Below are 14,704 nucleotides of genomic sequence, written 5' to 3' on the forward strand. Positions count from 1 at the left end.
TGGTAAGTGGATAAAAGGGATAGGGTGAGTTAAGCTTGTACAATGGTTTGGGATAACATGGGAAGGTAAGGAAAATGAGTGGGACAGCAAGTGAGTAGGGAAGAGAAGTTAGTTCTAGACAAGCCAGGGGGTCAGTTTGGATCAGAGAAGTCAAAGGAAATTCTGAGATTCATGGTACATTGAGTTGGATGGGGAGAAGATAGAGAATGTGCGCGCACACACATGGGGGAACAATTCAGTTTTATAATAATCCAACACACTTCATGTCTGCTCCCAGGGAAAGCTCGGAGCTGTGGGAGTTTAAAACTTATGCAATTCCTGCATAGTCAGTGTGTCAGGATCTGCAGCTATCCAGAAAATGTTTTTTTTAATGAACTTGATTAGAGATCTTTCTGGCAAGAATTTGGTTTTTGGAGAAATTCATACATCAAGCTGCAGGAAAACCAGGTACAGACTGACATTAAATTTGAACAGTCTTTAAAAAAGCCCAAAACGAACTATTCTGAAAAGTTCAGGCAAACAAAAATGTAGAAACAATAAGGATAATAATGAGATCAATGGTCGAATTGATATACAGAACCCAAACAGTAATCACACAGCAGGGTGGGTAAAAAAGAAATGAGTTATCACAAGATTACAGTAATAATCATAGATTTCAATCTACATAATCAACTGGAAAGTCAAGATAGGCATAGATAGCCTAGCTGAGGAGATCATAGAATATTTTCAGGGTAGTTTCTCAACCTGGTGGCCTTGTAAACATAAATCTCCAGGACCCTATTCAAGTGTATCCCGGGACATTGTGGGAAGTTAGGGAAGAAATTGCGGTCCCCTAGCAGAGATATTTGTATCATCTACAGTCATAGGGGAGGTGCTAGATTCTGGAGAGTGGCTAATGTGTTTTTGTTTAAAGAAAGGCTGTAAGGAGAAGCCTAGAACAATAGACCAGTGAGTCTGACATCAGCAATGGGTAAGATGTTGGAGGGGATTCTGAGAGATAGGATTACATTCATTTGGAGAGGCAGAGACTGATTAGGGATAATCAGAATGGTTAGGTGAATTGTCAGGGATAGTCAGCATGGTTAGATGAATGGTTAGTGTTGCCATAGTATTCAGGGATGTGTAGGTTAAGTGCATTAGTCAGGGAAATAGGGTAGGGTGAGTTATTCTTCGGAGGGTCGGTGTGGATTTGTTGGACCAGATGACCTGTTTCCATACTTGAGATTCTAATGATCCCCTGAAAAGGGCAGTGGAACTGGAACCCTTGAAGATTTTTAAGGCAGAGGTAGATAGAAACTACCTTAAAGTCAAGAATCTAAGCAAGGGTTTGAAAGAGGAAGGTGGGAATGTGGATTCAAGGTTGCAATCAGATCAGCAGACTTGTCTTCTCAATGGTTTGCTCCTGTTCCCAATTCATATGTTCATATACTTTAAACTGGATTTTAAAAATATGGAAGCCATTAGAAATCTTAAAATTTGATTTAAAACTGTTTACATTTTAAAATATGTATAGTTCAGCTACTAAAATAGCTCTTTTTTTAAAAAAAAGACTCTCATTAACCATGCATATCCCAAGTCACACTTCAAGCATCACACCAAGCACAATTGGTTTCTTTTTGTCTTGACTGTTTCAAGTTTAATATTTATAAAATATCAAAATATCTCGCATGAACATACTCATAACAGGAAATTAAAGATCTTGCTTTATAAAAAAATAGTCAGCAAAAGAAAATAACAGATTAGACAAATGAACAGTCAAGTTGCAACAAATAAATTGTATGGAATGCTCTGGATAGTTCATCTGGATAGATTATCTGGATAGTTGATCACCTACCTGGCAGACCTGGAAAAATTGGGAATAGATTAGAACAAAACTAACTAACTTGTTTCATTGCAGTATCCCTCCCTTAACAACCAAGAATACAGTATTATTAGAAACAACGATTACCATTACAATAGGTTAATAAAGGACTAATGCATGAGTCAAACATCTGCTTAAACATACAGTAATGTGCAGGTTAAAAAACAAACCGGTTTTAAGCAATTTTGAAAGCTTGCATTATAATCAGAATGTTCACATATAATTGACTTGCAAACTTGTACTAAATATGTCCGTATTTTTAATTTATTTTTTATTCATCTATGGTGTATGGGTGTCACAAGCCAGCAATTATTTCCTGCCCCTAACTCCCCAGAGAACAGCGAAGAGTGAACCAAACTGCTGTGTACTTGGAGTCATATGTAAGCCAACAAGGTAAAGACAACAAATTTCCTTCTCTAAAGGATATCAGTCAACCAGATAGATTTTTTACAACAATCAACAGTGGTTATATGGTTACCATTAACTACTGTTTTATTCTAGATGCTTTTTAAATTGAAGTCAAACACCACCTGTCATGGTTTGATTCAACCCACATTCCCAAAATATTAGATTGGAATTCTGGATCACTAACACCACCACCTCCTGGCAATACCAAGGATAGAATGGATACAAGATATGGAATACCTGTGAGTTTGTAACAGGCTTTGCACATCGCCTGCAATTGTTTGTTCTCTTGGCCACATTTCTGCCAATCAACCAATTAGAATTCAGGTTAAATGAATACATTAACAAGACAGAGAACTGGAAGAGACATTATATACGATGTGCTCAGTCCTAATACAAATTTGAAACTATAGGCCTCAGTCTTCCAGTCAGCAACAATGCTATGCTCCCTGTGAAAATCTGCCCCACCAGATGCTGCTGTGCACTTCTCCCAGGATCTTCACATCCTGGCTGAAAAAAATAAATGCAGTGTTGTTTCCCCTCTAACTCTGCCACTAACATTTTTCACCAGAAACCTTGCCCACACAAACATACTTGCACCCCACACAGTACAGTGCTATTTCAAAAGCCCAATCATTTGCTCCAATATAGTTCTCACTTCAAATGTAACTGTCAGGTTTATTATTAATTTTATACAATTTAATTTTTGACAACAGAATGCACAGCCAGCAACTGACAGATGTTTACTGCAGTTTAGATACAAAACAGAGAAAACTTAAGGACTTAGTTGAGAATTCCAAGTTCTGCAACAGTGCTAGTGGGATGTCAGTTATGGTATTAATATGCTCATCTCAACATGTGTTACAAATAGATTACTGTTTTTTTGAGATTGATCATTAGCTAACAGAACAACCTCTAATAATATTATAATTTGCTTTCAGGAAAAGCCAAATTAGACTGTTTTAATTTTATCAATAAATATGCATCCTTCTTTCCTTCAATACTGTTTTGAATTCCTCCAAGCACATTTCCAAAACAGCAAAGTAAGGAAACAGCTCTTTTCAAAGTCACAAATGATATTCTAGATGTCTGACAGTCATTCCTCTTTAACCTGACCACAGTCTCTGACATGGTGGATCATATCATCTGTCCCAAAAACCTTTCCTCTGTTATTCAGATGGGTGGGACTGAATGTGTCTAGCTCCATTCTTATCTAGCCAGTCACAGATAATCAACTGCAAGAGATTTTCTTCTCACACCCATATTGTTATCAATGCTTTGGACCTATTTTGAATCTACATCCTGCCCTTGGGTGACATCATCCAAAGATATATCAGGTTCCACATGCATAATACTGATATTCAGGTCTACCTAAACATCACCACATTTTAGCCCTCTATTGTCTCTAAATTGGCAGACTACTTGCGTTGACATTTAATTCTGAATGAGCAGGAATTTCCTGCAAATGAATTATCTTCAGTCCCAATCTCAAACTCTATTACCTCCCCAATGGCTTTATTCCTCCCCCTGACAAGAAGTTGAACAAGACTATTCACAACCCTGGTGTCACATCAAATCACTACATCAAGCAACATTCACGCATCCATTTCTGTTTACATGAGCTAAATGTGACCTCTGTACAGCGATACTTTGTTGAAATTCTCATGCCTGTTTCTGAATCCCTCCATGAACCCACTGCTTCACCATCTATGCAACCTCCTATAGCCTTCATCAAATGAGATTTCTGCATTTCTCCAATTCTGGACACTTAAACATCTTTTATTTTAATCACGCCACAATTGCTAATCATGATTTCAAGCGACTCACCCCTTAAGAACTTGAATTTTGTCCCTAAATCTCCCTGACTTTCTATCAAGCTCTCTTTCTTTGATGATTCTCAAAACCTACCATTTCCTGTCCACATGTCCCTCAGTGTCAAGTTTTGTTCAGAAATACTCCTCTAAAGCATGATGTTACAGGTGTCATTTAAATAAAGTTACTGTAGTTTTATAATCTTAACCAATATAGAGGCCAATAAGAGGAATTTGACAATCAGGACATTAACAGAAAGTAGAAGACAGATATCATGGGTGAGAAGTTGAGAGGCTATCAGGGTAGGTACTGCAGACATTGAAGAATATGGTAGAGACTTGGGGTGTGACTTATAGGTAACAGAAAAAGCAGAAGCATAAGGAGCTGAATGGACGGTCTCCACTGTGACAACAAAATAGCCCAGAATTACTTGTCTTTAAGGGTAGGTTTAAGTGAAAGAAATGGTTTCAAGAACTGACTATCGTGGAAAAAGGTTTTTTTTCCTTTCTGGATAATCCTAGAGTAATGAGTAGTTTAGTAGAAGAATCTGATGTAGTACAGCCTGATTTAATAATAGATGTATAGTTTAAATCTCTTGGGCTTGAACAAGGAGTGAAAATGTCCTACAAGGGAATGATCAGGATACAAGTCACTGAAGGTTTTGCTGAGATTAAGAAACTGAAAGGTGGAAGTGATGAAGTGATGGAACAAACCAATAGTTATGGAGTTTTCATAGCAAACTTAGGGTTCAATGTTAGAGCAAAGTTTGAACAAATGCACATTACATCTTGATAGATACAGTTTTTTGATAGATACATGTTATTTGATAGCAATTCAGTCATACAAAAATTCAAGAAAATTAAATATTGAGCATTTTTATTTTCTAAAATCACTGTAAAAGGATTTTAATATGAATATCATACACACAAACCAAAATTACACCACTGAACAATTCGGAACAGTATTTAGTTATAACTGTTATATATTATAATTATATAACCTTCAATACAAGGCTAATCATTAGTCTTCTCCAAAACTCACCACAGAAATTAAACTTCATGTTAATTGAGGGCATGAACTCATTCATTTTGGTCCAATTCCTTTATCTTCCAGGGCTGTACATCTTTCCAGCCAGAAATGATGCATGGACAGATACTTGTTTCAGGCCATGGTTCTGCTGAGTCAACAGCTAAGTGGTGCCAAAAGCAACCCAGCATGCAGTGTTATACTAGCATCCCTAATTTTTGGTGTGTGTCAATTTATTTTTACCCGAGGCAGTGGTATTCAGGACTGATATCAATAAATAACATGGATCAACATTAAAACATAGGGAAATGTAATTTCATTAACTCAAGTTGCGACAAAATAAATGACCGATTACATGCCAGCCAGGAACAGCAGTTAGTTGTGTGTCAAACTTGGTTCAGTAAGATATGAAACAGCCCATTTCAGCAACTCACAGGGAACCCTGGAGGAAAAAAAAAATCAGATATTGTGAAATTAAATCAGTGTACAAGAAAAATGTCAGCAGTTTCTGGGGTGGCTCAGTGGTTAGCACTGCTGCTGCACAGCGCCAGGGACCTGGGCTCAATTCCAGTTATCTGCGTAGAGTTCGCACATTCTCTGTGTGTCTGCGTGGGTTTCTGCCGGGTGCTCCGGTTTTGCCCCATATTCCAAAGATGCACAGGTTCAGTGGATTGGCCATGCTAAATTGCCCTTAGTGTCCAGGGATGTGTAGGCTAGGTGGATTAGCTATGCTTAATGCAGGATTACAGAAATATGATGGGAGCTGGGTCTAGGTGGGATGCTTTTTGGAGGGTCAGTGCAGATTCAATGAGCCAAATGGCTTCATTCCACACTGGGATTCTATGATTCTGCACCCAGCAAAGTAAGAGCAAAACTAAAGTTTTATACAACTGAAATAATCTTTATTAATAAATCATGATTTATTTTCCACTCAGGCAATGACTTATTTGAAATTCGGATTCTCGACAAAACCATTAGTAACAATACCCAAGTTTTAAAATGACATAAGTACGTTTGGAATTAATTCAAGGATTTAGAAGAGTAACAAACAGTAAGCAAAAACTACTAAAGCTCATCATGGAAAGAGAAATAATTCCAAGTTCCTCTTTGCCACCTTCTCAGAATTCTTCTTCATGCATTTTCCAGAATGACAACAAACCGCAAATGTGGATAAAACCAAGGCTGCAACTACTTACCATAGTCCCTAGCTCATTATTCCACGATTCCATCATTTAGTTTATCTAACTTCCCACGGAGATCATGGACAATCACTGAAACCATCACCTCCCAGTTCTTGTTCTTTCCTTTTCAGTCACATTCTCACTATCTATCAGTGTGGTACTTATGATTTTCCAAACTTTCAATAGTCTAAAAACAAATTTTAGTTCCCTCATTACTCATTCCAACTGCTGCTCCACTACTGCATTCCCTTCTAAAGTTGTGAAACTTCATCGCCATTTTTCCTATATATGCCACTTTCTTGCTAAGAGTGCTAACCAAATACCCAGAGAAACAGTAGCTCACTTTTTTGCCTCATCTTCTTTGACAATCCCATCGTCAACCTTTTCTTTCTCCGTTACAGTATAATAGTGATGCCATTATCCAATGAACAAATATTTTTAGAAGTTCCATCGAAAAGCATCTCTTCCTGCTCACTTGCAATCTCTTGAGCACTCAGGGCCTCTGTTCTATTCATTGATATGCTCTGTTTCAGTAGCAATATGGAGGCTGTTCCAAATCTACACTAATCATACAAAGCTCAAATCTGATATTTCCTGCATTGTATTTCAAGACTAATGCGACCCTCATTAAACATCCTTGAAGTCAAGACCAACAGCACTCTTGACTCCCAAATAAACTTTCACTCCATCAAATCTTCCCAGTGTTTCATCTCAGGCTTACAATGAGGTATGAAATTTTGGCGAACTGCTCGACCCACAACTCTGCATCTTTCGTGTCTGCAGTCTATTATTAAACAATGGCTGCTTCCATCTTTGAACCCTTGGCACATTTCTGTTCCAACCACTCTTCCAGTTCTAGCTCAATCCTAATCCATTCTTCATCATATGGTAAATTGATTTCTCTAATACTCTTGACACTGGCTCTTAATGTAGAATCTAGCAGTCCACATTCTCATTTATACCTCATCAAGCTCTATTGATTACCCAAACCCCTAAAAATCAATTTTAAAATCAATTTCAAACATCTCCGAGAGCTCAGTTCACTCTGATATACTCCAATTTCACAAAGCTTCATAAATCCTCTGCTCCTCCAGCACTAATTTACTCCTTACTTTCCCGATCATAGTTCATAGCTTATTTTACAGAAAATTCTTTTCCCAACTCTTTGGAACTATGTCCATCTTATAACCTCTCCCCTTGCTTTCAAATGCCTTATCAAGGTATCCTAGATTAATCAGGCTTTCACCTTCCCAACAATGATCCAACAAGGCTGTCAAGTATTTTCCTACACTGAAAAGCACTACAAAAATCTTGTTTCATAAGTAAATATCTAGGCAATTATGTGTGATGCAAGAGGTGGAAAACAGACCATTCTCAACCTGCATTCCTACTGGCACTACACTAAGAACAGAGTTCATCATCTTCTGTGGTACTGTAATAGAGGAAAGGAAAATTATTGGTTGTAAGTGGGTTAACCAAGGATTTCTAATGATATAAGAGTGGGATTCACTAAGTGGGAGCACAGATGGAAACGTGAGTTAAAGAACCAAACTATATTAATGCAAAATACAAACCTGACAGAGTTCACTTGAGAGATCAGCTCATGAGTGGGTTCTGGATAGGTGTACAAAAATTGGCTTCCATCAGGATGTCTCTGCAAAGATTATACAAAGGTATTTATGGCTCATATGAGAAACCTATAAGTTTACAGAAGCTCCTAAAGTATGTTGCTGGATTTACAAAAAGTCTCAATCAAAAGTATACTCATCCAAGTGATAAACTTTGCGAAAATGAAAAGAACAGAACTAAACAATGAAATAAGCAAGCTAAAAAGAAACTAAGTAGAATGGACAAAGTAGACTCAGAACAGTTACTTACAGGAAAATCCGCAGAACACTGGGGTATTCAAAAAGGAAATGGAAAGAGTGCAGGCTCAACATTTGCTCCTACATGTCTCCCAAAAAGGAACAAGCCCAGAGAACGCTAGATTTCTTGGGATATACAGGTCTGGCTAAGCAGGAAGCAAGTGCAAAGGCAGCAAATCAATAGAGGTTTTAGCAAGTACAGAAAGTGCAGGGGAGAACTTAAAATGCAATTTTGAGAGAAAAGAGGAAATGTGAAAAAACAATGGCAGCTGAAATTAGTGATAACCCCAGTACGTTCTACATGTCTATTAAGGGGAAGGAGCATAACCAGAGAACAAGTAGAGACAATTAAACACCAAAGGAGCTGAAGGACATTGATAGGGCTATAAGGTACTTCACTTCTGTCTTTACTTGAGAGGAGGGTTTAGGTACAAAATCTTTGGAGAGGATCTGAATGGTTCTTGACACATTTGACATAAGGAGAGAAGTAGTAACAGAGGTTTTAGCATAGCACTGGATAAATCCCATGTCGGATGAGTTGCATCCAAGGTTCCTGTAGGAGGTAAAGGGGTTTGTGTGACTGGAGGCTGGTGTCCAGTGACTGGCCACAGGGATCAGTGTTAGGTTCTTTATTGTTCACGATATATAAATGATACAGGTATCAATATAGGAGGGATGATATGCAAGTTTGCAGATGACACAAAGATTGGCCAGGTGGTTGACAGTGAGAAGGAAGGTCAGATGGATAGACGGAATTCAACCTTGATAAATGCAAGGTGTTACACTTTGGAAGAAACAAGTCAAGGGAGTGCTTAATGAAAGGCAAGACTCTGTAAACCTCAAGGGAATAGAGGGATCTTGGGATGCTTGACCACTCATCCCTGAAGGTGGCAGGTCAGGTTAATAGGATGGTTAAGAAAGCATATGGGACACGTGCCTTTAATAGTCATGACACATTAGAAGAGCAGGGGAGTTATGTTGCAGCTACACAAAACTTTGGTTAGGCCATAGCTGAAGCATTGTGAATAGTTGTGGTTACCACTCTTTAGGAGGGGTGTGATTGGATTGGAAAGGTTCAAAGGACATTTACCAGGATGTTGCCAGGTTTGCAGCACGTTAGATCTGAAGAGAAGCTGGACAGACTCAGGTTGTTTTCTTCAATTAACTGCTTGTTAGATAACTTACCAGAGATTTAACTTTGTCCTGCTTAGCATTGTGAGAAAGCACATGATTCATACTGGCAGCAACATCTTCTGTGGGCTGCACAATAGGAATTTCTGAGGACGCTGATCTTCTACAATCTGGGACTTGGTGAGGTGGTTTCTCAGATACAAAATTAAGTTTATTATATTTTCTTGATACCATCATTTTGTTTTCTGATGAATTTGTCAAATCAGTACCTTTCAAAGTTGTACCCCTACTACCTTCTTGCCTTCTGCAAGACTCTTTACACGTAGCAATGGCATCCATCTGACAAACGTCATTGGTTATTTCTTTAAAATGATCTGTTCCAATCAAAGTTCCATCACTATTGACATTACATGAGTTCTGGCCCCCATTTACAGTTGTACACTTCAACAAAGTGCTCTGGTCAACTTTGTTTCTATGTGGTTCATGATCAAAATCTGTAAATTGCCGTTTCCTTTTGACACCTCTATGAATTTCATATAGTTCTTCATTTTCACCATCAAACTGCCGTTCGCTGGCTTCCAGCACAATGTTTCTAGCTGCTGTTGTGTAATTCAACACCTGTTTACCTGGGCTACCATTTAGATTTGCATGACTTCCTCCTGCTGTTGGTGTCAGTGGGGCAATGCTTTTGAACAAGCCCACACAATTCAACTTGTTACAATTGTCAGCTGCAACCGATAAAGGGGATATATTTTTAAACATGCGGTTGCAAGCAGTCATGTGGTTGAGAGATTTCTCTTTGTTTTCTTCAGATTTAGCAGGTATCTCATCAGGCTCTGCCACATTTGTTATGACTTTTCCACTGTCTGTATGTATGGTTAGTGTGTGCAAGGGGCTTCCAGCACACATTTCTGAATGTGACCGCTCTTGCTGAGACCCATCTGTATATAACTCTAATGATTCCTCTAGATCTTGTGTGTTGTTGTCTGAAAGCTGAAGCTTAGTGGCTTGCCTGCTGCAGCCAGGAGTATCACAACATGTGGAAGACAGACAACCACCAGATTTATCAACATGCTTCTCAAACGTTTCTGAAACACACGAAACATAAGTTTCTGTAATAAAACAAAAATGCTACATATTAATTATGCTACTATGTTAGTCCTTCCACTAACACAAATTTCCAATCAACATCTTCAATACAAACTCAAGAAGGGCACACTTATTATTGAAATACTAATTTGTAGGGAAATGGGGGCTGCAATTAAAGCAGGACAAGTTTGCATACAGATGTGATTTCCACTATTAAAATATTGACAAAATAACTTATAACAAAATACATTAACAGAATTTATAATTTAAAAACGGGAATTAAATTGTACTTGATACACTTTCTTCCATCCATTGATCCCAGATCCCTTGAGAATTACAGGTGAGATTTACTCCCATGTGCAATGCCCCAGGAAATTGATGAATGTAATTTCTAATTCATAAGCACTTTAGTAATGTTTATTCATCTGTACATAACTAAGCTTAATTATATTACAAATTAAGTGGTGGAAAGATCATTTAATTAAATGAAACCATATTAACCACACCAGCTGTCAAAGAATTCATTATAAATATAGAGATGGCAACAGTCATGCTCTAAAAAATCTGAAGGATCAACTAACAGGGCAGGAAACAACTAAGTATTTCCTTCTTTGTTCTTTACACATCCGATTTTCCAAATTCACTTTCTTCCCCTAAAATCATCCTTCCACACAGGTCACTTTATATTAATCCGAATGGGAAACCACACCACTCAACTCCTCCACTACTTTAAATACACAAACATAAGTATTACAACTTCTACCCTCCACTCCACATGCTTTAGCCAATTTCACAGGACACAGATTACAATAGGTCCAGGCAATAATAAAAAAAAACATTTTATTTATCACTTTGCACACTCAAAGTATTTCACAGCTGAAGAATTATTTTTGAAATGTAGTAACAGTTGTCATATTTAACAGGCAAATTTAACTGATCAATGCACAGAAGAATCCCAGAAACAAGAAAAATGATACCGTGTGTATTTATGTCAAATTCAAGAAGCTGAGACCAAAATTTTGGATTATAATATAGGAGGCTAACTTGAACATGAATAGTGCCTTCAAAAGGTAGAAATCTATCCTCTCCTATCATCTCACGATTTGCCATCTTATAGATGTTTTTCAAATTCTAAACACTGTTTCTTTTCAACTATTAATTATTCAAAATTGTCCAAATGTCTACATTTTTCTTTGCACACCATTTTGCTTAATTTCTAGTCCATTCATAATTAACAATTTACCTAAAGCACTTTCCAAAGATAAACATCCCAGACAATAGGTTACAATTTAACTCCGTTTCCACAACACTGACCATACCTTGCTCCCCTAAGTTGAATTTAGAAGTAGAAACATAACAGAATTAATATTTACAAATAAAGCTAACCCATCTAAACAGATCTTGCTGCAGACTATTTCCAAATAAGTCAAAGATTCATTGTTCAGCACAAGAAATTATTAAACTAGTCAGATACTGGCTCTACAACAGTCACTATAAATAACCAGCTAGGTAATTGATCACTTCAATTAACATTGACATTGAACCTTTTATTCTGTTTGGAAATTTAGACTCAAAATCCCTACATTGCAGATAAAGGCCATTCAGCTCATCAAGTGCACCAACCATCCAAACAACATCCCACCCAGACCAGCTTGCCTACCCCAGTTCCATAGTCACACATTAACCATGACCAGAATACCTAATCCATATAGCCTGGGATGCTACGGGGCAATTTAGCATTACCAATCCATTTAACCTGCATCTTTGGACTGTAGGAGGAAACCGGAGGACCCGGTGGAACCCACGCAGACACAGGGAGAATGTGCACAACTCCACAGACAGCTTCAATGCAAGAATATAACTCACCCTCTGAAGATGGAATTCCACCAAGACACAAAGGCGACACTGCATTCCAAGGATTCTGTGAAGGTGCAGGGTCCTGTCCCTCTATAACACACAACACCAAACTTAGCTGTTTTATTACATTTCTTAAAAATATGTTAAGACAGTATTAATGCTGATTTATTCCCTCTTTCCTTTCTTTTCAATCTTCTCTATGCCCCTTAAAAGATACTGATCCACACTGGAGTATAAGAAGATTAAGTTGCCAGAGGGCTACTCTCTAATAAGAGTGATGTTAGTTTAACCTGAGGGTCTAGCATGTGGAGAGGTTGAGAAGGACTGTCCTTCATTGTAATGAAAGTGTGGGAATTGAGCCAATACTACTGGTATCACTGCATTGTAAACCAGCCATCCAGCTAAGTGAACTAACCGACCCCATTATTGGAGTACAGCTCCACAAATGCCTCATCATATCCATTCAAGCAAGCAAGCCTCATTAATTGAGTTAGCAAGTGTTGCAGCGTTTTTAACTATGAATTCCTATTGAAGACATCATGCTCTCGAGGTGATGATGATGTGGCATGTTTTGTCTTGGTTTCTTCCAGACAGGGATTGGGGGACAGAGCAGTCTATGAGAAGATAAACAACAGTGAGGCATTGGACCTTTTAAAAAAAAAAGTTGGCACAATAGAAACAGCCTGAATGGGTGTGGTCAAGTTCTCACAGATCAAGGATTTTTAGTCAATTTTCAGCAGTTGCTGTTGTGGGCTTGAAGAATTAGAAACTATTTTCCACTCTCTTGATTACAGCTGGGGGTTCTCTTCTTCGGTTACAGGGTTGCATGTGAGACAAAATCTGTTTTCTGAATTTGACTTTTTGCCAAAGGGTGTATTTATGGGATATTACCTATTGGAACATTTAATTAGGAAAAAATTACTGTATCTGTTATTCTGATAAGTTTTCCAATAGAGTTAAATTATTCTAAGTTCTTCTTTCTTTTGTTGTATTTCAACTATAGTGTTTGAACAAATTGTGTTTTGCTTAATGTCAAGTAGATCGACCAGTCAAATTGCATCTGGAACACATCAGTTTACATTTACCTTTAAAATAATAAGTTAGGATCTAGGCTACCTTCTTAAAATATTTTGATGGGGTCTGGTCTGGACTATAAAACCTCACTCCGTGCTTAGATATAAAGTATTTAAACCACAATCTTTTGATAATGATCAGGAGTCTGGGCCTGCCTGTTATGTTTCTAGACTGATGTCTGAGGACTAGAACAATATGCTTTGTGCTTCCAACTTTAAAATCCTAAGTAGACAATCTGAAACTTTCAAAGACTTTGATTAACTACTTACTTTAAATTGGGAAACTATGCACAATCACAGTAGGTTGAGGAAGATTGGAATAGCGACCTTCTTTTAAGAGTTGAGTGAGGTTAATTTGTTAAAGCTACTGTATATATGCAGAAGAAAAAAATAAAACATTTCATTTCACCCCCAACCTCTATACAGGTTTGCTTTCCCATATCAGTGGTTAGTTGTTAGATATTGGTTCTCTAAGTTGCCAAATTCCATTTACTGATATTTAAAATTTGCTTTTAAAATGCTACTGCACTTAATACATGATTTCCAAAAGCTTCGGCCCCCATTATATGAAAACACACCTGCATTATGTAAGAGTACATCTGTGCTGTCATTTTGCTCCGTTTCAGAATCTGCATCTTCAGTGCATTCAAAATCATCCTTCCATTCTAAGTGATAAAAATGCAAGTAGATTAGTTTTCCCAACAGTTTACAACTAATTAATTTGATTTCTGGGTTAGCCAGAGAAATGGGTAAAGGCAATGGATACCACAAAAGCTTTGGGCCCTGACAACACCCTGGTTATAATACTGAAATTAACTATGCCCCTAGCCAGGCTGTTCCAGCACAGCTACAGCCAATATGTGTATGAAACAATATGGGAATTGGCGAGCTATTTCCTGCCAACAAGAACCAGGATAAATCTAGCCCAATCAATTACTGCCACATCAATCCATGATAAATCAAAATGATGGAAGGCATAGTTGACAGTGCTGTCAAGCAGCACTCACTCAACATTAACCTGCCAACTAATGCAGTTTGGACGCTGCCAAGGCCACTCAGCTAAAAGCCTCATTTCAGCCTTGATCTAAGTAAGTTGGAGTGAGTGTAACTGCATTTAATATCAAAGCAGCATTAAAAAATACTAGCAAAATGTAAGCAAATGGAATAAGATGAAAACTCACCGCTGACTGGATTTATACCAAACCAAAAATTAAAATGGCGGGTTATTATATACCCTTCACTTCAGTCTGAAACATTGCAGGACTTCCATAGGGTAGTGGCTTCAGGTAGTGTTCACCATCTTCAGCTGCTTTATTAGTTACAATCCTTTGATACTTAAGATCAGATTGGGAATGCTTTTAAAGAAGAAATGTTCAGTGACTTTTGCCACTCTTCAAATGTTAA

The 14,704-nt window shown here is 37.8% G+C and overlaps 1 protein-coding gene across 5 annotated transcripts in view; it reads right to left on the reverse strand.

The window, feature by feature from the left end:
* Nucleotides 1–1,609: 1,609 nt before the first annotated feature.
* Nucleotides 1,610–14,704, reverse strand: part of acd (ACD shelterin complex subunit and telomerase recruitment factor) — a 94,172-nt gene continuing 81,077 nt past the window's right edge. For 2 of the 5 annotated variants that reach the window (XM_087995935.1, XM_043707065.2), the window contains 5 exons: nt 13,879–13,965; nt 12,237–12,317; nt 9,336–10,393; nt 7,860–7,939; nt 1,610–5,546 (listed from right to left, as the gene is read on the reverse strand). In XM_087995935.1, coding sequence (XP_087852061.1) covers nt 5,480–5,546; nt 7,860–7,939; nt 9,336–10,393; nt 12,237–12,317; nt 13,879–13,965 — 1,373 coding nt within the window. In that variant the 3' untranslated portion in view covers nt 1,610–5,479. The other 3 variants (XR_015759968.1, XM_043707066.2, XM_087995934.1) reach the window with 3 other exon arrangements.

This window comes from Chiloscyllium plagiosum, unplaced genomic scaffold, assembly GCF_037043375.1.
Source record: "Chiloscyllium plagiosum isolate Xiang-an unplaced genomic scaffold, Cpla_swu_hap1 HiC_scaffold_17, whole genome shotgun sequence".
In the NCBI taxonomy this organism is placed as follows: domain Eukaryota; kingdom Metazoa; phylum Chordata; class Chondrichthyes; order Orectolobiformes; family Hemiscylliidae; genus Chiloscyllium; species Chiloscyllium plagiosum.